The sequence below is a fragment of the Micropterus salmoides genome, unplaced genomic scaffold (assembly GCF_014851395.1).
Source record: "Micropterus salmoides isolate LMB-PRFRI ecotype aquatic unplaced genomic scaffold, ASM1485139v1 Ms_hic_scaffold_5, whole genome shotgun sequence".
Taxonomy (NCBI): Eukaryota; Metazoa; Chordata; class Actinopteri; order Centrarchiformes; family Centrarchidae; genus Micropterus; species Micropterus salmoides.
The window spans coordinates 21,651,825-21,678,769 of NW_024044237.1; the positions used below are offsets into that span (position 1 = coordinate 21,651,825).

Sequence of the window (26,945 nt, forward strand, 5' to 3'; positions counted from 1 at the left end):
CCATACCATCAGTTGGCGTATGATAACAATAAACAACCCTTAAACAAGAGATACGAACCAACAGGACTAGTCGCTGTAATCCGACTCAAACGTACCGAAAAAATGAGCCGAGACAGCTACAGACAGTTGGAGTAACGTCTCATCAAGTCGCGTGGGAGTCTCGTCCGTCCTGACACAAAGGATTTTCGAGTTTTTGTGTCAAGCCTATTGGAGAACTAGAGTTACGGTTTACCCCTTCCTTAGCCCCCTGTAGCTAGCTGTGGCTCATTCCTTGTCTCTGCACTCTTTGTGTTAGTCTGTTATGCAGTTGCCAGAGGACTGTACTCGCACTTGTTCTCCTCCGCCACCTCTTTGCTCCCTCTCCCCGCTCTCTCTGGCCCTATGTCTCGCTGGCTTTTCCCCTGGTCAGGCTCAATCAAGAAGCGGGCCTGTCGGTACCTCTTACAGCACTACCTCGGTCACTTTCTACAGGAACGGCTGAGCCTGGACCAGCTCGGCTTGGACCTGTACAATGGCAGCGGTGTTATCAAGGAAATCAACCTCGATGTCTGGGTGAGTTTTTTTAAGGGGAGAGAAAGGTGGCTGTCAACTTCACACCACAGCAGCAGTCATCGTGCACTATTGACTGTTTCGCAACTGCACTCGAGTTCAACAACAACAATCTCACACGTCATGCACTTAGCCTAGCTCGCCTTTCTTCGAGGAAATGCACTTATGGGAAACACATCACCAGATTAATTGCACCTCTTCTTGGAGTCTAAACATACTAATTAGATATCCCTCTTTCTTTGCTTTATTGCTCCACACAAAAGTGTTTCTTACTGACTGCTTCCTCTCTACTCCAGGCCGTCAATGAGCTTTTGGAGTCTCTGGGCGCTCCTCTGGAGATAGTGGATGGCTTTGTGAGCAGCATAGCGGTGACCATTCCCTGGCAAGCTCTCCTGACAGATCACTGCACCTTAGAAGTCTCTGGCCTTCAGATAACATGTCGACCCAAGTACCGCACCAGTGAGTTAACTTAAAAACATCTTCTCCAGACAACCTGTGGGATTTCCTCATGGGATTTCCACTTCGGGCACTAAACGTGCACCGTTCAGCGTTTATCAGATCTACCTATGCTTTGTTTTCCCCAAACTATTCCTAATGTAGAGCTCTTGTCATGCAGCATAGCTCAGTGTTCCTTTTTTGGTGAGAGTTGATATTTGATAATGCAGTACAAAAGATGGAGGGTTACAAAGCATCCAAGCATGATTATAACTATAGATGTTTTTCAATTTACTATTTAATTTTCTTTTTTTTTTCAAATAAGATGTCAGAAAATAGTGAAAAGGGCCCTTTTTTTTCTCTAGGGCCCAAGCTGACATGTTCCAATTAGATGATTTGTGGGATCAATGGTCCTAACTCCATAATGTATATATAATAATAAATATGAGGAGGAGCATCAGCAAATCCTCACATTTGATTAATTGGAACCAGATAATTGTTTGCTTTTTTGCTTAAAAAGGGACTGAGATGATTAATAGTCAACTGACAATTAACTAATCCTGTCAGCACTATGCTGGTCTACAGAAAGCCAAAGTCCCATGTTTAAATTGTTCATTTTGTGTCACATACTAATGACTTTACAAATGCTTTTATTGGATGTATATAAATGTCCCAGTCACAAAGGTAGTGCACACATATCAATTACTCTACAGAATCAGCTTTAATGAACGCACAGATATTGAGTTTCACACAGTACCATCAACAATCTATACATATGTAAAGAAACAATGAACAACATACAATGTCTGTATAGAAGTCAAGTGTTTCTGTAAATTGTAAACAATACAGATAGTGCAAAGAAATGCATATTGAATGGGTAAATGGTGATTGCAAGCCTGATGTTGAATCTTCAGTAATACATTTGCATTACATAACATTTTCATTTGGCAGCTGCCTTTATCCAAAGTGACTTACAGGAATAACATACAAGCATCAATAAAGCCTGAAAAAAGCATCAATAAAGTAGGATATCTGCAAGTGATAATAGAAACTAGTAAGAGCCGCAATAAATACTAGAAATAATTTACACGGTAGCCCTGAAGTACAGAAATCACTGAACTGCATGTGGTTTTGTTGTTTGCACTCAGGTGGGAGTTGGGACTCCCAAGGCTGGTCATCAAGCATGACCTCCAGCATGCAGCTGGCTCAGGAGTGCCTGAAGGACCCCCCGGAGGCGTCCGAGGAGCCGCCTGCCCAACTGGAAGGGCTTGAGATGTTTGCACAAACCATTGAGACAGGTGCGTCAAAGCTGTGTGTGTCCTCACTTTGTAAAGAAGTCACCATGTCCCCACAGTAATAATGAGCCCTCTCCAGTGAAAAGCCCAGTCTGAACACACACGGCTGAGAAGAAATGATTTGAAAGATCAGTGCTAATTAACCCTTTCACGCCTCCCATCTCATCTGTGTTTGCAGTCCTTCGTCGTATTAAAGTCACCTTCATAGACACCATCGTTCGCATCGAGCACCAGCCCCTGGACCTGGAAACAGGCGTTGCCTTAGAGGTGCACATCAAAAGGTAGGTCCTAGAATTGAGCTGACTGTTGTTTTCCATTGAAAGACCTTTTGATTATTGCTATTTTGTTTTATATCTCTCTGTTTATATCTCCTTTATTTTATATTTTTAGTTTCATACAGTGCTTTTTATCACATTTTGAAATATTAATGGGACATCCTCAAAAACAGAAACACATGACTTATGCTACTGATGTTTAAAGAGCTGCTCACTTCTCTAGAAATATTATGAGGAATCTACTCTCTTTATCATTTAAACATTTATTGCTGGTATCTTACATTGCACTGAAATATACACATACTGTCTGTTAACTGAGATAGCAAATTTGTACTTGTGCAGCTTTGATTCTCACTTCTAAAAATGTTCAAAAAAAAGGCTTTCGTCATTTCACCTTTAAGATAAGATATAACTTTATTAATCCCCCATAGGTGAAATTTCAGTCGACATAGCAGCACAAAGGCATATAAAAGAACAGAAGCAGTATTGGAGAAGTATTTACATACTATTTACATTATACAATCAATAATTATTATTTGCAACCATTTACAACCAGATAAATGTCTGAAATGTATATCAGGAAAATACGTTAGTTTGGTGCTGTGGTGTTGTGGAGCCTGATTGGCTGATGGCACAAATGAGCCTTCAAAGTGCTTTGAGGCTCAGGGCTGGATGAGTCTCTGGCTGAAGGTGAGGCCCCTGCTCAGTTATGAACAATCCTTGGCTTTGTATTGTCTGACAGCCTCATTGTGTAAACAGGGTCAGTATTGACAAAGTCATTCACCTGAACAGGTTTCATCAGTGACTGCAAATAACTGCAGGCTATACTTTAAGGTGTCATCAATGTGGGATGTTAAGGGAGTCTGTGACCTTGACATTGATGAATATGTGAAGTGTGGCCACAGCCAGATAGTACACTAGTTATATGACTATAGATAAATAATTATCTGGCTTGTACAATCATGATTTATTGAAAACAAACATCTTAACTATTTTCAGCTGTGGTGGTCAGTCCTAATCCTTTTTTAATCTAATTAAATGTACAAATTATGCTCATGTGATGATATTATTGAATATAAACTTGCAAAGGAACGTAACTATCCACTTGTATGATTACCAGGTAGGCACCGCTGTGTGTTTATTTCTCTTTGGGCCACCTGTCCTACGACTGTGTTGCCTTTTTGTAACGTGTTACTGTGACACTGACCCTTTTTGTGTTTGCGGCTTATTGACAAAAGCTGCTCAGGGTGGCTGTGTTGATCTAGGGTCAGTGACCAGAAGGCCCTGTCATCTAAAAAGCTTCTTTTTTAGCAACTGATTTGAGTCCTGTAAAGCACTATTAAACAGTGCTTCTGCTCCAGTAGAAAATCTGATCCTCTCTCATTAAGAGATCAAGGGACCGACCGTAGAACCGTTCTTCAGCAACACAGACCTTGGCCACTGAGTCAGTACACACTGACAAAATATTAAGTGCTTCTTTGATCTTTACTGATCAGTATGCCATTGTCAGGTATATAAATTCTAAGCCATGGTATACTTTGCATGAACAATTAGCTAGTGTTTTCTGCCTGATACTAATGGCACTGTGAGTTAAAACCAGTTTCTTCGCTGTCACAACGCAGATGTGGCTACTTCTTTTTAAACAGCAGCCTCTTTCTTCTCAGTTCTTAACTTTTTCTCTTTTCCTCCTAGGCACTGAATTTAAATTTTGTCATGATGATAATTAATGTGTGTTTGTTTGTACGCTGATGCTCCAGGCTGGAGTACTTTGATGAGGCGGTGCGAGATCCAGCCAGTCAGACTGCCGTGCCTGTCGACATCCACCAGCCGCCCGCCTTCCTGCACAAAATCCTCCAGCTGAGCGCTGTTCAGCTGTTCTATGACAGCGTCGGCACAGTACAGGTGACCACACTGCTAATGGTTCTTTATGTATAATCTTTATATCTTTTTTACTTTCAAAATCAGAAATATCAGAAATATTGATCCAGAGGGCGGGAAATTCTTGAAATTCTTTCTTCTTTATTTTGATTTTCCCCGTGGTTACTTTTTAACACTTTATTCATTTATATGAATAATTTAATTATTAATCACCTGCTCATCAGCAGGGTAATGACATATTATGCCGACTAAAAACTAAAACATCAAAAAATGAAAAGGTAAAAACTCAAAATGCTTACACAACATTCTGCGCCACAGCAGAAGCAGTCCAGGAGCTGATGTGGATTAAAGGGGTTTATAACTTGTGTGGAGAAAATCTCCAGCTCCTCCAGCTATTCAGACTTTGGTAAAGCAGATGAAGTTTTCTCTTTTGCCATTGTTGCAAACTAACAAAGTAATAACCACTTCCATTTTTTTTTTATGTAAAGTTCTTGACAGTGGAAATCTGTGCATACATGTGTTACTTTGTGAATATGGAGGAACACCACTGTGGAACTTCTTGCTCTTTGGAAGTTTGTTTTGTTTACGAATGAGTGGCCGCAGATGTCACCAGCTGTACTGACAGTGCAGACACAAGCAGAAGGGAAGAAAACAAACTTAAACATCATTGTAATTTATAGCCAGAAATGCTCATAGAATTCTCATCCTTTCTTAGGGTCCTCCTGGGGAAGAACGCCCAGAATCAGCTACTGCAAGTGAAGGAGAAGAAAAGGAAGAAGAGGAGGAGGAAGAGGAGGAGGAAGAGGAGGAGGAAGAGGAGGAGGAAGGTGAAGAAAAGGCAAATCTCCAGACATCCCCTCCCTGCCCTCCATCTCAGCCACTGCTCATTGGAAGCTGCTCCGGTTTCATCGAGACCACCGTCAAGATCAAACAGAACGACATGCTGCCTGGACCAAAGGTTTATGTGCATGCTATAACATATGAAAGATTAGTAAATGCAACTGTTCTCTCATATTGACTTCTGTATTCTGTCTCTTTCTCTCTGCTCGTCAGTTGGAGTTGGATGGGAAGGTGGGCTGTGTCCACATGCTGCTGTCTCCAGATCAAATAACCCATCTGACAGACCTGCTGGGGGCTCTCTGCATAGACATTGGTACAGTAAAACACAGCCACTGTGATGAACATGGTTACACCTGCCATTTCAGTTTGACTTCGGCCATTTAACACTATATATGATCACAGTTTGACTAAGATTAGGATTGTCTTTCTGATTGTTTGATTCTATTTGCATTACATATGTGTAATATATATTTTGGTGATTAAGTCATGTGCCTCTATGATTTAAAAGATGATGACGGTGATATGGTCAGCTAAAGCTGGCTGATGACCAAGAACCAGTCAGAGTGTAGACAAGTCATAGCGAGGCCAGTTATAATAACATGAATAAATTATAATCAAATGGACTTTAACCTTCAAAATAATTTTCTGTTTTCAGCAAATACGTGTTTCTCCATCATTACTGCTTATGATGCGTAAAGTGTACTAATTAGTGTTGTAGTACTCAAGACCGGCCTTGGTCTTGAGACCGGTCTTAAGATCACAAATTGATGGTCTTGGTCTTGTCTCGGGCTCGACCGCATTTGTACTCGGTCTTGTCTTGGTCTCGGACATTGAGGACTCGGGATTTTATTTCAAGACCGGTCTAGACCATAACTTTGGGAATATCAATAAATTGCTTTTGCATAGTTTGATTTATTTGTTATCATCCTAACTTTGATTGGATGTAAAACGTATTGCTTTAAATGAAACCAATAGCCTTAAAAATGTGTTGTTACTGTTAAAGACTGTCACCCCTCCCCGTGATGGTAAACATAGAAAAGGAGTGTTGAATAAAGATGCTTATGTTGATTTCAGCTTTTAGTGTTTGTATGTGGGTGTTTCAATAGGAATGTGGATCTTTCAGATCAATTTGAGAAGTACCTATGATCTCGTTCCACATGTTATCGTGTGTGATGTGGGGAACTGGTCTTGGTCTTGACTCGGTCTCGTCCTCCCTCAGTCTTGGTCTCGACTTGGTCTCAGCCCCTGAAAGTCTTGGTCTTGTCTCGGTTTCGATAAACTCTGGTCTTGGTCTTGACTTGGTCTCGGTTTGGGCGGTCTTGACTACAACACTAGTACTAATGATGCTTATGTTCATGCATGCACTCACAAAGTAAAACCACAAATTCACTACTTATTCATTATTTCGTCTGTGTCTAGAAACTAGAGGATAATCGGGTGCCTGCGGTCTCTAGCAATACATAATGTAAACCTCCTCAAAGGCAGGCCGACTCTGAACAGACACACTTAGACAGACAATAAACTGTGCTGCTTCCTCTGAAGATCAGAGCTTGAGAATAAGGTCGTGGAGATCTGTAAAGGTCTCATAAATGTGAGGTCACACTTGACCAGTGCTGCACAATTAATCAAAATATTGTCGAAATCCCAAAATGGCCAAGTGCAGTATCCAAATCGCAGAAGCTGCAATTATTTTGATGACTGTAAAATGTGTGAAAAAACAGAATTAAAATGAAGTCCTGCAGAGATGCCCCACCCTACAAATCTAGTTCTCCAGATGTAAGAAAATATGTTTGCTTGGTACAGATCCCAAAAAATGTCACATCATCATGATTGCGAGTTTTTTCAGTGAAAATGAATCATTCCCGCTAATCGTAAATCATATCGCAATCATAATTTCTGTTAATTTCTGGCAGTATGGTTTTTTTAATTTATTTTTTTTCTCTCTCACACTCACACATACAGACATTCATAAAGCTGTTGCTCCATCCTCTCTCCCCCCAGAGACAGAGACTAAGTGTGGCGGAGTACACAGTCGGCCATTAGACTCAGACGACCTGCGATTGATTGAGGACGACCTGAGTAAGCAGCTGGGCTCCAGTCCCAGAGATGAGCAATGGGAGACTGAAGCTGACCTGGAGCCCTATATCACCAGCCTGGAGAATGGAGGTACATAAAGGTCCACTCATAAACTGTCTGCCTGATGTACATCATGGCCTCAGCAGGTCTTCTCCTTAAGGCATGTAGTTTGTAACCATGCCAGCCACTGTGGGTAAAAATAGAGAAAGTTTACCCTATCCCTAAAATAAAAATGTAGCATTCATACACTAGGTGTGTGTATGTGTGTGTGTGTGTGTGTGTATATATATACCTATTAATTATAGGTTAACCGACAGCCTTATGAATCTCAAGGTACAGGAAATCTAGCTAGGCTGCATAAAATGCAAAGAGACTGTCTAAGAGAGTGCTGATCTGGAAATGACTTTAAAAACACTCCTGCTGCTCCTTTCATGGAGCAGTGTGCCTTAAAGTGTTTGTATTATGTAACTTGTCACTTTGTGTGTGTGTGTGTACGTGTATGTGTACCTCCAGAAATGTTTTACTCCATGGGTCCTGCTGGGATGACCAGTAGCGTGACGTCTGTGCGCTCTGGCAGCGAGCTGTCGGACAGTGAAATGGAGTCCTCTACACACAGTCTATCCAGCATCACACAGCCTGCATCGCTGTCTGCACAGGTACAGCTTTTGTGTGTCCATAAGATTATTTCCTTGTTGTTTTTTTTTTCCTTTATTTGCAAAATATGCTTAAATTCCTAGATAATCAATATTGACATCATTTAATATTACTGAAAATATTATTAGTATTTTTTTATGTTAAATTTATATTAAGTTTTTAAATGTATGGCATTGTGCATGTGGTTACAAATGGCTGAATAAGTATCAGCACAAGATATCTTATGGATTAATGCATGCTCTTTCTTTACTTACCTAAAGAGAACAACAACAGACACATAACTGGAACTTTACTTATCAGATCACAAACAATCTTATTTCCACTGTCATTTTCCCTGCCAGGGTATGGTGAACTGTCCTAGGAGATATCCTGTCGCGGGCTGTCTGTCGAGTCTACCCCGGTCAAACAGCCAAACCAGAGGTAAAATCCCTGCAGTGCTGAGTAGTTATATTAACATTATACTCAGGCAGAGTTATTCTGCGGTTTAAAGCTAATTTGTAAACAAAATTACATCTAAAATTACTGTACTTACTAACAATGAAGGCCTGCACATTACTACTTTATACAGATGGTATATATATTTTGTGTGTCTTAAAAAACAAAAAATCTGATCTCTCAATCTTCCACCTTGCAGGACGCTCACACAGTGGCCAGGCAGAGCAGCTGAAGCCCGATGCTTTGTTGCGACTGACCCTGGGCGGGCTGACCTTAACCCTGCTGCAGGAGGACCCTCCCTCTAGGCCTGATGGAGCCTTGTCACTGGCTCAGGTGTCTCAGGTGTTCTTCCGGGAGCTGGCCATCAAGGATAGCATGTTCAGCGAGAGAGACTTCCACCATCTAAGAGACGGCTTTGCCAAGGCCTGTCCACACTCCCATCTCAGGTAGAAAATGACACTTGTCTTTGTTTGAGTTATAATTTATGTGGACGTAGCTTCCCACCTAATTTACTTTTACAACAATTAAAGATAGAAACATACTTAAATCGGGCATCTAGTATTGGGCTTCTACAAGCTTTTCCTAGCTGAGAGTGAATCTAATTTTTGTTGTCCTCTCTCCCAGAGTGACAGGAGCGGCGGTACAGGTTGCTTGTGAGATGCGGAGCGGGAGACGCCACAGTAGGGCTGTGACCTCTGACCTTTCCTTCAGCAGACTGGAGCTGTTAGAGTGCCTCTGGGCAGACGGAAAGCCTGAGTACAGCGAGGTAGAAAATCTCTGTCTGTCCGTGTATCTCTGTGGCTGTGTTCACGCTGTAAGACTTAGGAATGTATTACAACTCTGTGCCAAGATCTTATTTGTAAACATTATCAACAGTAAGTGATCACATAAGATCATTATAAGATCTAACATCTCAATGTCTAAACATCTGTCTCAGCTGTTCTTCAGCTTTCTTTTGTGGTAGGACGACAGGACGACATAAAAAACAAATATGTATCAGACTAAAACTACAAATAAAAGTGACCCAAATCAGAGTTGAAAATGTCAGCTGAGAATGTCATATATAACTAAACATTTGTTATTATTTTTTTAAATATATATCATTGTCAATTTTATATTTATGATTCTTGACCTGCAGTACTTTCTTTTTCTTTACCTATTATGTTTATTGTTATGCACCATTATGCTTCTGTCTCCTTCCAGCTGCTTCAGTTCCAGAAAGCCGGTCTGTTCACAATTGGAGCTACAGCCAGACCATGTGCCCAACTACACTACAGCCTCACTGAAAAACACCTGCGTAGGGTACGCATTTATACACACAGACACGCTGTGACTTGATATGTACATAGCCTTTCTTATCTCAAAGAAATGATATTTGTTTTTTTTATTCATGTTCAGTTTGTTTTTGCATTGAGTGCCTTGCATTTCAGTGTGCAAAATGTGCTTTATAAATAATGTTTGCTTGCTTTGTGTCAAGTAGTTTAGTGTTACAACGTTAACACACTGCCCTGCCAAAGACTGGTGTTTGAGGATTGACAGGAGTCATTGACGACAACTGTAAAAACATTTATTCTAAAAATGAAGCTAGTTTAAAAAGTAAAGCAGCAAGTATTTGTTTTCTCATGAATCTCCCTAGGTTAGAAAGCTTCATGATGTAACTTTTTTAATGTCATGTTATTTGTGAAAACTGATATTGTGACACCCTTATTTTAAAGGCAGGTACCAAACTTTGTCTCCAAAAGCCTATATTTTTTTGCCTGTGTTTAGTGTCTTAAATGTGATCACTTTTTTACTGTCGGGACCGTATCCTGCAGGCTACATAAATATAAAAAATGGCCTTGGCACCAATAAAACTGTAGGCTGAAATCCTGGAGCATAATGATGCCATTAATCAAAACATATTCATGCAGTCTTGAATCTATCTAATAGGATGTATTAGAAAGAAAGCAAAGGCTTCCCTTAGTGTAATTATTGATAAGCTATACAAAATAATGATATCAAAATTGACTGACTGATGGCATGATGATAACAAGAATTTATCAATCTGTCCTGGCAGGGCAAACAGCGGGTGGTGCGGCGAGAAAGTGTAGTGCGAGTGGAGCTTGCAGAGCTGAGCGCCGAGCTGGACCTGGACGTCCTCAGTCGCCTGGCGAGCCTGAGCAAAGCCTTCAGCCACTGTCCCACACAGACTGCTGGACCTGGACACATACAGGTTTGAACCCCACACAACGTTTATTCTATCACAAAGAAGCTTATCACATTTAGAAAAGGCCCTAAAAATGTAGACCTGTTAGCTAATGCAATAGTCAATAACCCATTTAAAACACATGCCAGAAAACGTGGTGTATAGAAGGAATGCATAGTGACACCATCGACTAAAACACACGTTATTGGACCTGTTTTGTTACAGCATGGTTAAGCATACCAGCAATAAAAGCAGTTTGTAATGATGGCAGAAACAAATACAAGCAGAACCTCCTCCTGATCACAGCATATGTTTGTAATCAAAACCACACAAAGAAAACCAAACGGAACAGTGAGCTGCCCTCTCCAAGAGTTCACAATTTGTCATATTTATCTCATTTTGACAGCATTTTTTTTAAGACAAGGAACAAACAGAAACTAATGAAGTCTCTGGATTCTATCGATACAATATTAGAGAATTTAACAAATTGATAAAAATAAAGGAGCTATTCTTCTATACAGCATCCTGCCTGTATTATAAATTAGACTGCCCATAACTGAGTACAAAGGCATTTACAACACACAAAATTTAAATTTAAATTTCTATGTCAGCATGACAATGGAAAAACTGTAAAGAAAATCCTGTCATGTCGGACCTATCATATCTGTGCAGACACAAACATGAACTAAAGATAAGATAAGGCATGAGAGTAAATAAGCACTTCTTCAATTGTCTTTAGCTCCGAGAACTGACTACTGTCTGTAACTCTGTGACTGAATCAGTTTTTAAACAATGTTCAGCCAATATTAATAAATAAATACTAAGAGATTTCTCATACTTCTTTCCTCTCAGACCCAGAGCGGTGAGCTGTGCTCCTCCTTCACTCTCCTCTCCCCCCACGCCGTCCTCAGGCTTCGTTTCCCCATACCCGACCTGCGGCCCCTCCCTAAGCGTCGACCTCCGACCCAGAGGGCGGTGCGGCAGGAGACCTTGGTGCTGGAGCTGGCGGAGCTAGAGCTGAAGCACCAGGAGGCCCCGGACCTCCAGAGCGAGCAGACTGCCCCGGGACAGCCGTGGGCCCCCTGCCTCACTCAGCTGCTGGAGGCCTCCTTCACTGATCTGCACGGTAGGTTACGTGTTTGTACTCACTGAATATTCATGAAAAGAGCAACCAGACATAGACATACAGTTTCCTCCTGACCAATGCCTTTTGTCCAGTATAGACATTAGTTAGTAACAAACATTAAAACAATAAGACATATCAAACCATTTAACTGTAATCAAGTTAGCATATTTTTTTTTAGAACAATTTGGAAAGCAACCAGCTGTTAACTCATAGCAATGCTAAAAGTTGTTGTTGCATGTTTCATATTATAGAGGACACATACAGGAAATTTGACCGTTTCCAATTTATAATGATGTAGCTGATATTCAAACACAATTCATTATTAAAACCTAACAGCAACTCTCATATGGGGTCATATTTTCTTTTATATACAAATTACTTAAGTAAATCTTTAAAATGTGAAAGGCAGACAAAAACCTGAGGTGTTGTGTCTCACCAGGGTCATACGAGGGCTGGGAAGGCGGCTCTTTCCCCTGTATCAGAGTGAAGAAGAACCGTGACTCTCTGCCCAGGTCAGTAGTGGTGATCAAGAGAATAATGGGAAATATAACTCACAAAAATGTTTGTATGTGTTAAACTACATGCTGTACTCGAAGAGAAAGTTGGAGTTTCTGCTTTCTAAATTGAGTTGCTCATGTTATAATGTACTCTACCACAATCTGTGTATCATCAGTTCTTTTCATATTCAAGAGGGAATCCAAAATCGGAAAATAAAAAAACGTTTGTTTATTTCATTACCTATTTTTGATCGGAGCATAAAATCTAAAGTACAAAACACAAACAGTTATTTGCTTTACGGATTAATAAACTAATAATGATGTAATCAATCATTTGTCTTCATTTTCTGATTTTTGGATTCCCAATTAAAAATGAAAAGAACGAATGATGCACTGATTTACCACAAGCCAGTATTACTGACTTACTGTTTCTGTGGACAGGATATCTGTGCGTGTGCGTGGAGGTGAGACTCAGGGCCCAGCAGCAGGTCTGGATGGGATGAACCTGGGCCTTATCAGAGACCTTGGGGCTGCCTTCTTTGAAAGTCACTGTGAACTCAACGACAAAACCAGCTCTCCATTCTCCTCCAACCGCACCATGTTTGAGACTGAGGAGGTGCGCAGACACATAAAAAAAAAGACACATCTGCATTTATCAGCCATCTTATGAAGATTCCAGACCTAACTCGTCTCTCCTCCTTCCTTGTTTTAGATGGTGATTCCGGCCGACCCAGAGGAGATGCGTCAGTTTCAAGCGCAGTGTGTTGCTCAGTGTCAGTGTGCTGTGGACATCAGCCTGCCGCTGGCTTACATCCTCCTGCCCAGCAAACAGGCCTTCCAGAGCGTCTACAACAGGTGCGTCCAAGCTCACATTATCCAGGTATCCCCAGGGTTGGGTAGCAACTCATTACAAGTAAGGCAAATGAGTAAAAAAGTATTTTTTTTTAGGAACGGTATATTTTCACGTTCCTTTTTAAAACTGTACTTTTACATTTACTGTTTTTTGAGGGGGCAGTAATCTACTTTTAACTTTGCATCATTTGCCATTTATACCTTTGTCATCAACTATGCATTTTGCTACATTAACTGAAATGAGCTATCATCCAAGCTCTGTTGCGCAGGAGAGCTTAAACTGGAGCACTTGTGCAAGATATTAATGAGCTGGGCAGATGCAAAAATTGAGAGTCAGGAAAATGCCTTTTTATTTTTTTTTATTTAAGGTTTGATTGTTCTACTAATGTAACTCAACTGCCACTGGTGGCAGTGTTAAAGCAGCCTGTGTCACCCTTTCACAAGCCGGCAGAAACACTTTAACTTTTAATTAATGTATGTATTGATGTATTAATAGCATATAGTCACTGCAGAACAAATGTAACCAAGAGTTGGGTTGGACTTGCATAAAATGACTCTGGAATATCTCTGGCCCCCACGCACTAAACAATATTAAAACACAAAATAACTTTGAGTAGTTTATTGACCAAGTACTTTCATACTTTTACTTGAGTAGGTTTGTGATATGATAATTGTACTTTTAAAGATTTTCAATATTCTACAAGCCACCACTGGGTATCCCCACAAAAAGTTGTTTTTAAATGATCTTTAGTAGAATGTCTTAAATACAAAAAATTTAATTGTACTGCCAGTTCACTCTTAGATGAAGACAGAACCGGGTCAAGTGTTACAACTTGCATTTTATCTGCCTTTAAACATCACATTTTCTTGACGTTTTATATTGCTGGTGTCCTTAATCATGCAGAACTGTCATTAGTTATGTAACAAATATCTTCCCTTTCCAGCTTTTACCTTTTGTCGGTCTTTATATTGGTCTTAAATCCTGCATCAGAAGTAACCCCCACCCCCACCCCCCCACCCCTTTGTTCGTCCAAAAGGATCAATAATGATCTGTTGATGTGGGAGCCTCCTCCCCCCTTGGCCCACAGCCCTGACCACAGCCGGCACCACCATGACGAGTTTCAGCTCTGCAAGTCTGCCTTTAGACTGGGTGAGTTTGGCTGCTTAGATGGAAAACATTTAACGAGTAGATGAAAGAAACAGATTCAAATATTTTCCTCTGTCTTTCTCTCTGCCACAGACTCCGATTCAGAAGAGGACGAGCCCCAGTTTTACATGGCCAGTGAATCAGCTGGAAGGACTCAACAGTCAGTTCTTCGTCCCAACCACAACCTCAGCCTCCTCTCCCTCACTGTGATTATCGGCAAAGGTCGCCTCCAAGCCAGAACAGACAAGAAGGTGAGCCATGTGGCTCCTAAACATGGTATTAGAGGATTGTCTTCTGTGAGTTACAAAAAATGAAGTACAATAAAAATTTCCATTAAGACACTGAATATAACGAGACGAAGGATGTTCACTTGCACACATAATTTACTTGATCCAGAGCTGTAGGCTTGAGTTGGTGTTCCATAAATATTGAAAAATGCAATATTTTAGTTTTGCCTTTTGGAGCTCTGCTAAACTGCTGGTACAAGAATAAAATGTAGCAAACTCTAAATTCAGATGAGAGAGGAAAAAAAGACTTTCATTTTAAAATCAATTAGTCTACTAGTAGCTCAATAGTTTCCCCTCCTCAGCAACATATCTTCTATTTTCTTCCCTGCAGCTGTGAAAATGATTCTGACGCACAAATAATTTATTTACGTGCTAATTCCTGCTTTATGTTAATAAAAAAAGCTTCTTTTCACATTTGTCAGATATTTAAGATTATTAATGTTTTCATTTGTCTATTGTATTCATGGTGAGAATGTACTTATTTTTTTATGCCGTCCAAACAGTTTTTAATGGCAGCAACCGACTACTGCAGAAGGAATTTGGATAATTGTGGGGAAAATATGGAATTAAGTGTTTTTATGTAAATGCTCCTACATCATATATAGAGATATGCAACCGTGGAAATATACTGCCACCTGTGCGTAACCGTTCATGCGTCTTGTGAACACAACCAGGACACCAACTTTCATAATCCTGAGAGTGCAATCGAACTATTACAACTCAAGTTGAGCCTGTTAGTTAGGTTGAATACAGCAGAGTATGTCTGCGTGTGTACTCAACTAATTACGATTTGCCTTTCAGTACATTTACCTGTATCCATTTGTCATTTTTGTGTTTTTAAACATTTCGCTTTCATCTCATTGATTCAGGAGGACCAGAGTCATGGAGAAATTGTGCTTGACCTGGAAGGGGGGAAGATATTCAGTGTCGCGCAGCACCAGAACAACCCCAATCTCAATTTCCTGTGTCTGGAGAGCATACGAGTAGAGCTCTACCATCAAGGTGCACATTGTCATGCTGTTTGCAAACATTTAATTGGAATATAATTTATATTTTCCACCATAAATTATGTTGAAGTAGATCTATTAATGGGTATTCTGTGTCATTAAGCACATTTTTTTTCTCCCCCCACACCACTACAGCAGTGGTGAAAGACACCCCCATCCCACTGCGGTTGGAGATGCCCAGCTTCACTCCCCCAAAGCACTTGGACCCTACCATCTACCCCACAGAGGTGGGTGTGAGCAGTGTGAGTGGCAGGGAGGGGGAGCTACAGATGTTGTCCACAGCCATCAAAGTCACGCTCGACCCACAGCGGAATGTCAAGGTACGTCCTCCTCAAATGCTTGATTTTGCAGTCAGTTCAAGTTTGAAATTAAACAATGTTTCTTTTTCTCTTTGCAGGAGTTCCTAGTCGCCCTACGACTTCAAGGTGCCACCATGCGACATTACATGACTCAGACTAATCAAAGCTGGCATGAGCAGGTGAGAAGCGGTACAAGGAAAAACATATTATATATATATTATAATATAAAATATTTCTTAATTCATGCTTTACTTGCCCAATGAACAAATTATTTTCAGTTCAGATAGATATCAGATTTAAAGATTTGGTTTTATTCCATCAGAGTCAGAAAATGGCATCTTACTCTAGACCAACATTTTTGACTGTCCACATTCACACAGAAATAGAAATGTATGAATGGTGGAGTACAACAGACCAGAGAGCAGTGGGGTAGTCCACTGTATATTCCAAATATGGGGTGCAGCTGTTACTCAAGCATTCTCTCCAGCTACATAAACTGTGTATTACCTGCATCATTCAGACGCCTGCTTCGGGGGTGCTGAAGTTGTTGTGACAGGTTTAGATAAAGTAGGCTCTCTAAAAGAGGTATATTGCAGTTAATGAAAAAAATACTGAGAAGTTTTGGATTTAACAGACTGATTATACTGAAGAGAGAATCTTTCCATCCATAAAATAAAATATGTTTAAGAAAAATCCAGAGAGCTTGACACAGACAATTTGACCAGGAACTTTATACCATTTGTGCTCGTAGCTGTTAACATCAGCCTGCTTTCCTGCACAGGTCCCACCAGTACTAAATCACCAGCCCTGCCAGAAAAAGCAACTGTTTTCCCTATCTGGCTCCCAGAGATAATAAGTATATACTACTACATTGTAGCTAGTAAAGTATGATTTCATATGACAGGTTTCGTAACCAAATAGACCTACAGCCTATGTTATTATTGCAGCAATTGCAATTATTATAAACCATTTGGGTTGTGCAGAAAAATGCAAACCTTACTCTGCTGTCAAATCAAATTAGGTGGATGAATTACATTTTTTTGTCATTTGCTGTTTTGCCTGTCAGCTAAAGGCCAGTTTATACTTCTGTGTTGATTCTGCACTGTAGATACACGGTAATCTGACACGCACCTCCCCAAATATGTAACTACATGTCGCAATGACGCAGACAGCAAGAACTGTGATTGGCTGGCTTGATGGTGTCACACTTCCTTCCTCGCATTTCCGGTTTGTTATTCTACCTCAGCCGGTTCAAGTGTTGTCCGTACCATCTCCTCTGACGACTTCTCTCGTTTCTGCATTTAAGTAATTTCACTAAAAGTAACTGCTGTTCAGCATCTATCAGTTCCAACATGATCCGTTCAGGTTCAGTCGCCACTGTTTGTAGTAGACTACTCTAAAGAAGAAAAAACCCAACACGGTTAAACATAGAAAACCCACTGCCAACTAGCGCTTTGCCAGTGTAATTGCAGAGTGAAGCGGACACAAACAAGTATAAATGCTCACAATGGCACGTAAGACTTGATTCAGAAGAATTAATTGGCTGTGTTCATTTTTTGCAGCTGGTTGACTTCCTTGATGTCATTGACGATCCCATTCTGGGATACACAGCACCAGCCGTCATCACTGTCCTCCACACACACCTGGCTACCTGTGCCGTTGACTACCGGTATTGTATACCTTAAAAATGGGTGATAAAATGATAATGCACATTATACCTTTCTCCTTTTATTCAACCTCATCTTCTTCTTTTTACCAGACCTCTGTATCTGCCACTGCGAGTGTTGTTCACAGCAGAGTCCTTCTCTCTGTCCAGTAATATCATTGTAGACACTGCCACCTTCCACCTCAGGTACAATTCAATGCTAACTAAACTATATTGTATTTGTTGGGATGAGAACCAGCACAGTAAACAGTTTGAAATGTAGCTGTCGGTAATGGATCACTTTATATGAACTGGTGTAAGTTGTGTTTTTGTTGTGTTGTGGTCAGATTCATCCTGGATGACTCTGCTCTCTACCTCTCTGACAAATGTGAGACTGACACTGTGGACTTGAGGAGAGGTAATAGTCCAGTGTAACTTTGAGGAGTTTCAGTTTGTTCATGAAACATCTGCCACTGAAGAAATAAATGGGGGAGATTTCCCGATAGGACTAGTGTGATTGACATCAGAACTGGTATTAAGTTTAAAGTTAACAACAGAACAACTGCATGCTCTTGTTAATGCTGATTCACTTTGAAATAATAAAATGGAAATTAAAAAGGCTTGACTTTTAAACATGGTGTCTGCAACTTTAATCAAATTATTTTGTATCTGCAAACAGGTAAACGAAAAAGAGGTCATCTTACAATAAGGAACGTTTTATATCAGAGCAAACAATATGAATAATAGTATTACCAATATTAGTGAGTAAGCTGGAATAATCATTGAAATGAGTTGCACTCATAAAAACCACTGTGTTGTGTCACACAGACTATGTGTGTGTTCTGGACATTGACCTGCTGGAGCTCGCCATCACCACATGGAAAGGCAGTGATACGGGCAAGCTGGTGAGTGCTCACCATCTGTTTACGTACCTGTGTGTCCCTTCACATTCACCCAGCAGCGACGGAAATCACCACCAGAGAAAATGTGAACATAAACAAAATAATTTAGTTAAATTTCCTTCAAAAACCACTAATGAGCACAGGCCCCGTATCTATAAATATTTGTTTTACCATAATGAGTTTACACTGTAATAATAGCTGCAGACAGCACTTTAAGACTAGGATCACCTTTCAGTTGGAGCCAAATACCAACAAGGCGAAAGTAAACATGCCATCCCTCAACAATAATGCAGCTGTCCTTTCAGCCAATCAGTAACAAGGTGTGCAAATATGAGAAAGGTCAGTTTAAAGTTTGTTATGTAACAATGCAGTGAGGCTTTGCATGTCCATTTGCATGGTCTAGTCTTTTCTTTTTAACCTTTCTTTTTTACTTTTTTGGTAAATATTATGTATCACATGTTAAACACAAAAACCACTGATTATGACACAAAGTGCTTTTTTTATCATCTCACATCTCATTGATATTCTTAAGTATTAAAACTTGTAAATCAAATTTATCGTCATCACTTTATTCAACAGTCAGCAATAGATGTGCTGATTTTGGCTTATTTCATCATTTGACAAGGATTTGACTTGTAACAAGTTCCTCACCAGCATCACTGCTACTAAAGGGAAGGCATGTTGTACTGCATGTTGTGATTACTCCTGTAATTAATTTAAATATGCTTCCTCTGTGTCCTCTCTTTGTTCTCCAGTCTCAGCCTCTCTTTGAGCTCCGTTGTTCCAACAATGTGGTTCACCTTCACACCTGTGCTGACTCCTGCGCTGCCCTGGTCAATCTGCTGCAGTACCTGGTCTCCCAGGGTGACCTGCACCCCCCGCCGAGACACACCTCACCCACTGAAATCGCTGGCCAGAAATTACCAGTAAGGCTGGCGAGAATTAATAGTTAATGAATAATAATTAAATAATGGCTTCACACTAGTAAAACAAAAAGACAAAGGCGCAACAGAGAGATCCCTCTTCTACAGTTACAATATGAAGAAACAGAATGAATGAAGTGCATAATATTAAGTAAAATATTAAGTGTAATAAATAAGAAAGTTTCAGGCAAAATGTGAAAGTATTACAAGTGCATCATATTTATAATATTCTGTCTTGTTAGCTATCGGAAAGTCCTGCGTCGGTGCTGCCCTGCCCTCCTGCTGAAACCGCTGAGATCAACCAGTATGACCTGGCTGATGCCTTAATTGACACAGATAAGAGCCATAGAGAAGAGAGTTCAGATCCAGGTACTGCTGAGTTTTTCTTTTTTGTTTGTTTTGTTTTTATCTGAATCCCAGCAGGACATGGTTCAGTAAATTTTTGCAATGACCTACGTTTCCTTGTGTAAAGGAAGAGGCTTGGGGGCCTATTTATTTAAATTTGTTTCCAAAAGTGCAATAAAACTGTGGTAAAGCTTGACAGATAAAGAGTTTATTGTCATACCTTGTCAGAGGAAGCCAAAAAGACAACATGACGCTCAGGTCCCCTGGTTTCCCAGGTTCATCCAACACAACAATACAATCTGATGTAAGAAAAGTGGTGTAATTTACACTGTACACAGGTGCTCAGTGGGTTTTTACTGTGCTTTCAGACCAAAAGCGAAGCGAGCGTTCAGGGCGGTGAGTTTACATTCAAAGTCAATGCAAAGACGCGCAGAGCCGCGATTTCCTGTCCGGCGGCACAAAGGCAAGGTGAAGGCCTTTGCGTGAGTTGAACACTTCCAACTCAAGCAAATTTTTCGCAGGTTCTAATCGCCTTCTCGCATTGTGTGTGAACACTTGCAGCGAATGTACTCACGCGAGGAAAGCGCCGCGAGGATTAAATTTGCGTTTGGTCTGAAAGCACCATTCCACTCGCTGTGGAAAAGGGTTGAGTGTTTACAGCACCAGTTTAAACTGACTGACTGATTCTCTGCGTTTGTCCAGCTTCACCCTCCATGCCGAGAGGCTCGCCTGTCTCTGTCTACCTGTTCCCTGGTGAAGCTTCGAAGCTCCCCCCCTCCGTCTTGCAGTGTGAGGACTCTGAGCTTGACGGGCTGGTTGCAACAGCAACGGAGGCACAGGCAGATATGATGTCGGAGGAAGGCTCCGAGGGCTCCACCGACAATGATGACTTTTGCATCTTGGAGGCTCCTGGCATGGGCATCCCTGTGAGTCTCTCTCCTCTCTTTCTGTTTTGTCTTTCTTATATACTTTTACCTCTACGTTAGCTCACTTCCCCTGATAGCATTGCTCACAAAATACCCACTCATGGGATTTGTTACAGCCCAAGGATGGGGAGCCCGTTGTGACGGTGCTGTCCCCGGGGCCAATCAGGGTGAAGGACAGTCACTTCTCCAGACCTCGAGGTAGCTCAGACCTGCTCCGAGCCCCCAGCCGCTTCCCGGTGCCCCAGAGCAGGGTGGTGCTGCGGGAGATTTCTGTGGTCTGGCATCTCTATGGGGGCAAGGACTTTGGCAGCAAGCCCATGTCCATACACGCCCAGCACGCAAACAGGTAACACACACAAGTAGGTTCTCGAATGCACAGAAATGCAGTTCCTCTTACAATATTTATCAGTGGTCATGATAATTGTTCACTTCTGTGTGTGTGTGTGTGGTACAGTTTTCTCTCCCTCTCCTTTCCTATGACTGTTGTGTCCTCCTCTCTCTGCAGAGGTCGTTCAGTCCCTGCTGGTGTTCGTGGGTCCCCATCTCGCTCTGCCACTTCCTCTCGTCCGCAGAACTCCTGGCGCTGGGCTGGAGGCAGCGGGCGTCAGCACACACTGCTGATGGAGATCCAGCTCACCAAGGTATACATGTACAGCTGAATTGAGATGAGAGTAACTATAAGTGGTCGTCAATATATATTAAGATAAACTAATTGACGACCACTTATAGTTGCAAAAAACCCTAAACCTATCCTAACTTGGGTATTTTATTGCAATCAGTATTTATGCACCCACGCATTTGTTAACATCTTGATGTTTTTATGTTTTGTTCGGTATTCTTGCTCTGATCCAGAAGAAATGTTTCATCTCAGCTGTCCATTTTTGTTTGAAATGACAATTATTTGATCACTTTGGGAAATATGCTTTCTTGCTGAGAAGATCAATACCACTCTCATTGGCAGATTTATTACCTGGTCAGAGCCAGGCTGTTTCCCTTTGCTTCCAGTCTTTATGCTGAGCTAAACTAGCAAGCTGCTGCCTCCACAAATATATATCATACTGATACATGAGTGGTTCTCATCTAACTCTTGGCACGGAAGTCCCAAACTTTTGAACATATAGTGACACACATTTAAACACCATCTTTTTCAACACGTTCCACCTGTTTTGTCCTCCAGGTTTCCTTCCAGCATGAGTCCTACCTAGCGGCGGGGCAGGATGGGGAGGGGTCAGTGGCAGTTGCAGTTGGGGTTGGTCCCGGCGGCGAGCAGCCCCTCTCCAGGCAGGTGTTCATCGTCCAGGAGCTGGAGGTTCGAGACCGACTGGCCTCCTCACAAATCAACAAATTCCTCTACCTCCACACCAGTGAGAGCATGCCCCGCCGAGCCCACTCCAACATGGTGAGACAGCAGAGAGCTGGGAGGAGGAGTGGGACAGAGTCTTTGATTTACAGACCACTGAAATCACTTGTGTTGGAGGGTTTTTCATTTGCAACTGCTTTGAAACAGTTTAGAGCGTTCTTGTGTAGGGAGGCAGGAAGAATTAGGTGGAGGGCTTGATAAAAGTGACAAAATATTAATTGTGTCATGTAAATTAGATGGACTGTGTGTTTACTTTTTGTAGCTCACAGTGAAGGCCCTCCAAGTGTGTCCAGAGTCTGGCCTCGGTGGTCCAGAGTGCTGCCTCCGGGTCAGCCTGCTGCCGCTACGACTTAACATTGACCAGGTAACTCCAGCTCCTGAGGCTGAATACTAACAGCTGGTGTAATCCAGTACAGGACACCTAGAAGTGGCCGAGTAGAGCATTCAGATCTGCAGTAGTTTGGGCTGCTCCTCTCCACATCTAACCCACCTTTTTTTTCTGTCTCCTGACCAGGACGCACTGTTTTTCCTGAAGGACTTTTTCAGTAATCTAGCTTCCTTTGTTAACCCTTACCTGCCTGTGGACCCTGCAACCGAAGGTGAGCTACGTCTGATGATATTTTTATTCTGCATAATTCATCAGTAGTCTTTCATACTTAAGATTAATTTTCACTGACTGCAGAACATGTTTAAATAATTTCTCAAGCCAATTTTGAGAATGTTTAACATTTGATCCTATATTTATTTTAAGACATACTGGTGAATGTTTTTTTTTTTTTTTTTTTTCCCAGTGAAGGCAGACCCTTCCCAGAAGGGGTCTGAGGAGGCAGAGTCAGCTGCTGGTCTGGGACTGGACCTCACTGCTTCTGTGGAAACTACCTACAGCGAGCAGAGCTCCTCCTCTGCCGGCTCCACCTCGTCTTCTGACCAGCCGATCTACTTCCGGTATGTAAACACTGATTCACCAGAAGGCATCAAAGCAGTTGAGTTGTGAAGACACAAGATCAAATATGTCAAAATTTAGGCATCAATTCAGCCTAAAGGGTAAGAAAGCAGAACACTGCTAAAATAAGAGCGAGTGAACTAAGATGAATAAAGGTTTAAATTATTGATTGATCATTTTTCAATTCCTTCCCTCTGTCCTTGTCAGGGAGTTCCGATTCACCTCTGAAGTGCCTATCTGGCTGGACTATCATGGCAAACATGTGGTCATTGAACAGGTGAGCAGTCACAGCTCGTCCATCAGTCAGCCTGACCAAACGTGTAAAATAAAGAATTCTGTAGGATTTCTGTGTATTTAATCAGGAAGTAAGGCTGACTGTAATTTCACACCTCTCCTGTCCTGCTCTTTGTTTCACAGGGAACGTTTGCAGGGATTCTGATCGGTCTGGCCCAGTTAAACTGTTCTGAGTTGAAGCTGAAGAGGCTCTGCTGCAGACACGGGTAAAAATACACACCAACACAGACATCTCATTGGTTGCTTGAGATATGTTTCTGTCATCCGAGAAAGTCCCAAATCTGCTTAGTGGCTTGTGACTTTTTGAGACTATATCACCATGTTACACCAGTTAAGTTTTCAGTTTCTTAGTCTTTCTTCTGCAACACTTTCCAGTCTCCTCGGTGTAGATAAAGTGATTCAGTACGCCGTCACAGAGTGGCTTTCTGACATCAGGAAGAATCAGCTGCCGGGTATTCTGGGAGGTGTTGGCCCCATGCACTCGGTTGTCCAGCTGTGTGAGTTGATACTGCTTGTGTCTGTCTGTCAGCTTAACATTTGCATGTTCTTTATTCTGTTTTATCTTTTGGCTCATTCCCTTTTGCCCTCTTTCCATCTCTGTGTGTTTCTCCAGTCCACGGAGTGAGGGATCTGTTCTGGTTGCCCATAGAGCAGTACAGGAAGGACGGCCGCATTATTCGAGGTCTCCAGAGGGGGGCAGCATCTTTTGGCACCTCCACAGCATCAGCTGCCCTGGAGCTCAGCAACAGGCTGGTGCAGGCCATACAGGTACTTTGTCTGTAGGGGATGTTCAGTGCAGGTCATGACTGGGAATTATTGTTATAGAGGAGCTACATTTCGATTTCGACATTTTGTTTCAGGTAGTTCAGAGTTGTTGAATTTAGAATAGGGCCTCAGGTGTTTCATGTCTGTCTGTTTTGTTTTTTTTTTACAGGCCACAGCAGAGACTGTGTACGATATACTGTCTCCAACTCCCCCCCTGAACCGGTATGCCATTACAGAAGGCCGGGCCCCCTCTAGCCGGCCCCGCAGAGCTGCTCAGCCCGCAGACCTCCGAGAAGGAGTTGCCAAGGCCTACGACACTGTCAGAGAGGTGCGTCCCCGAACTTTCCCTCTCAAAATTGATAATGGAACCTTCTTCTTCTGGAGAACAGAGAAACCAAAATTCACCTTTCAGCTTCTCACAGTCTTGACCAAATGTTCTGCTGACTTGCTGTTGTAATCTGATTATGATGATCGCGGTTGGAGGTTAGAGAAACCAGATTTCCGCGGCTAAATTTCTCCTAAAGAAAGCAGTTTCTTGATCACACATTAGCAGGTTTCTAATCCGTGCATAGATTTGTATTTGGAAACAACACAAAGGGAAGAGAATCTGAACCTAAAGGTCCGCCTGCAGATGAACTTTTAACCACATCGTCTTCATTCTGCAAATAGAGTTGAAACAAATATTGCTATGAGCTATCGCTGTGACAGTGTGGCAGGGTACAAGGTGTTATGTAGGTATACATAATGCATGTTGCTGCAACAGGTTGTCAGATCTGGAGCTGAAATTATTACTCGAGGAATCAATCGATCAATAGAAAATGCATTTGCAATCATTTTGACAGTTGATTAATAGCACGAGTCATTTTTACGGCTAAAATGCCCCAAGTTTGAGGCTTCCAGGCTCTCATATGTAGCAATGACCTGCTTATCTTTCTCTTCTGTTTTTCATTGGATATTGAGCTTTGTTTGGCCAAAAAAAGCTATTTGAAATCGTCACCATGGCCTCTGAGAACTGTTTTCTGACATTTTATAGACAGTTAATCAATTAATTTCCTGCATAGCCTGATTTCATAATTAACTAGTAGCCTGGTTTGTGTGCATATAAATGTACTGAAACACTAAATATTTGAATCTCTGGCCTCTCTTTGCTCTACAGGGAGTGATTGACACGGCTCAGACCTTGTGCGATGTAGCATCCCGTGGCCATGAACAGAAAGGCCTGCCCGGTGCTGTGGGCGGTGTACTGCGGCAGATCCCACCCACTGTGGTCCGACCTTTAATAGTGGCCTCCGAAGCCACCTCCAATCTGCTTGGTGGCATGCGGAACCAGATCAAACCTGACGCCCGGAAGGAGGATTTCCTGAAGTGGCGCACGGAGGACGGCCAAGAATGACAACATCTTCTTTTTTTGTCTGTCTGAGAGAAAGTGTGTGTGTGTGTGTGTGTGTGAGAGAGAGATATTATAATTTGGGAAAGTCTCGGCTAAAGGAGTGAATCACAGGACTGAATGTGTATTTGCATGTGTGTATGGACTAATAAGAGTCAGTGTGTGCTCCAATGCAAAAGCAAAGACTAATGACTACTGCAGTTACTGACACCCAGTGTTTTATGTGGCACCATCATACATGGACTTTAACAGATTAGTCATCCTGTTATGCATTCTGCAAGAGCTCTCATATATCCTCCTCTCAGTAGTACACTAGTCTGCAGATTCTCCTTACTGTCTGTGTGAACATATCACCATCACTCTCAAGGTTTCCTTGTTCAGAAGAAAGACACAGGTTGTGAGCACTTCATGTACTCTGAATTGTGCTGCTTTAAACTGTAGTCTAATTTAAAATAGGGATTCCTGGCACCTTTCCACCTTCTTCTAAGTTAAAATATAAAGAACAACTTTATTGTGAGACCAACATGTTTCAGCTTTCTTCGAAAGACGAGAGACGTAGATGAACAGAAACCCCTGCTCTGTGTTCTAATTCATCGATCACCAGAAACCGGAGTTTTGGTCCACTTGTTGTCCAGTGATGCTCATAGTGGAGAAGGGGAGAATATTTTAGTAAAGTGTCCTTTGCTAACTCCCCCCAGAGCAGATGGTTTTCACCCGACTTCACAACACAAGGCAATGTCATTCGTTCAGCTTTGGCCCGCTATGCACTTGCTTCTCTCAGTGCTGTTGTTTGTGCCATAAATCTTACAGAGTGCCCTTTCTAACTAGTTTGTGTTGCCTCCCTCAATCCTGCACCGTCCCTACTATAAGTTTAACACACACTGGTTTAAATTGATACACACCGGACTGTGGACGAGTTTCCTGACTGAATAGACACACCGGATCACACGAAACTTTTGGATTCTGTTAAAGCTTCACAAAGTCAAGCTGGACATCAGTCGTCTGTAACTCACTTTAAAATTTCCAGGTGTCAGCCAGTGGTTCTTGTACCTGCAGCTCATTTGTGCTTATGTTTCCATGAAGAGTTAAAGACTGCGATTTGAATTAACCTACTGTCTCCAGAATTGCTTTTCCCACTTCTTTAGTTGCCTTCCTGCATTTTTTGTTTTGTTTTTTATTTTGTTAAAACATAAGTATTGTCATACTCGTTTTCAAAAGAAAGGTTGAGATGATGTGAATCCTGGTGACAATGGAGGATGAAATATTGGAGCGTTTTGTGGTTCAAAAAAAGTTTTACATTTTTATCTTTTTTTGTTTAATAAGTGCAAGGGATGTGTGTCCGTGTGTGTGTGTGTGTGTGTGTGTGTGTGTGAATGAGAGCGTGTTTTTGTGTGCGCACATGATGCATGTCTGTGAAGGTGGCAGGTTGATGCTTGTTACACCTCATGTGTAATTACTATTTACTATATCATAAACTGTACGAATTACCTGTATTATACAAAGATAAGGTGTATACAAAATTAATACAAAAAATTAAAAATTTGAGTATAAAAACTGAACGCCATCTTTGTTTCTAATCTCATATTTTGTTATGGTTAGTGGTGGAGTGTAACTAAAG

At 41.6% G+C, this 26,945-nt stretch overlaps 1 protein-coding gene across 2 annotated transcripts; it reads left to right on the forward strand.

The window, feature by feature from the left end:
* Positions 1-26,886, forward strand: atg2a (autophagy related 2A). 2 transcript variants are annotated; one of them, XM_038699931.1, is made up of 42 exons: positions 1-552; positions 846-1,008; positions 2,133-2,282; positions 2,458-2,560; positions 4,312-4,456; positions 5,148-5,390; positions 5,486-5,585; positions 7,274-7,438; positions 7,862-8,004; positions 8,344-8,422; positions 8,637-8,883; positions 9,062-9,203; positions 9,641-9,739; positions 10,494-10,649; positions 11,475-11,748; positions 12,188-12,260; positions 12,687-12,861; positions 12,958-13,100; positions 14,135-14,247; positions 14,338-14,495; positions 15,401-15,533; positions 15,677-15,858; positions 15,936-16,016; positions 17,400-17,506; positions 17,597-17,689; positions 17,830-17,900; positions 18,311-18,387; positions 19,140-19,310; positions 19,550-19,676; positions 20,355-20,578; positions 20,695-20,924; positions 21,084-21,219; positions 21,756-21,977; positions 22,201-22,302; positions 22,453-22,537; positions 22,730-22,883; positions 23,089-23,158; positions 23,299-23,381; positions 23,551-23,672; positions 23,789-23,943; positions 24,110-24,268; positions 25,097-26,886. In XM_038699931.1, exons 1-42 carry the CDS (start codon positions 382-384, stop codon positions 25,331-25,333), a joined length of 6,063 nt encoding a protein of 2,020 aa, XP_038555859.1. In that variant the 5' UTR covers positions 1-381; the 3' UTR covers positions 25,334-26,886. The 2 variants fall into 2 exon arrangements, with proteins under 2 accessions (XP_038555859.1, XP_038555858.1); XM_038699930.1 differs by having other exon boundaries at positions 382-552; positions 15,674-15,858.
* Positions 26,887-26,945: the final 59 nt, after the last annotated feature.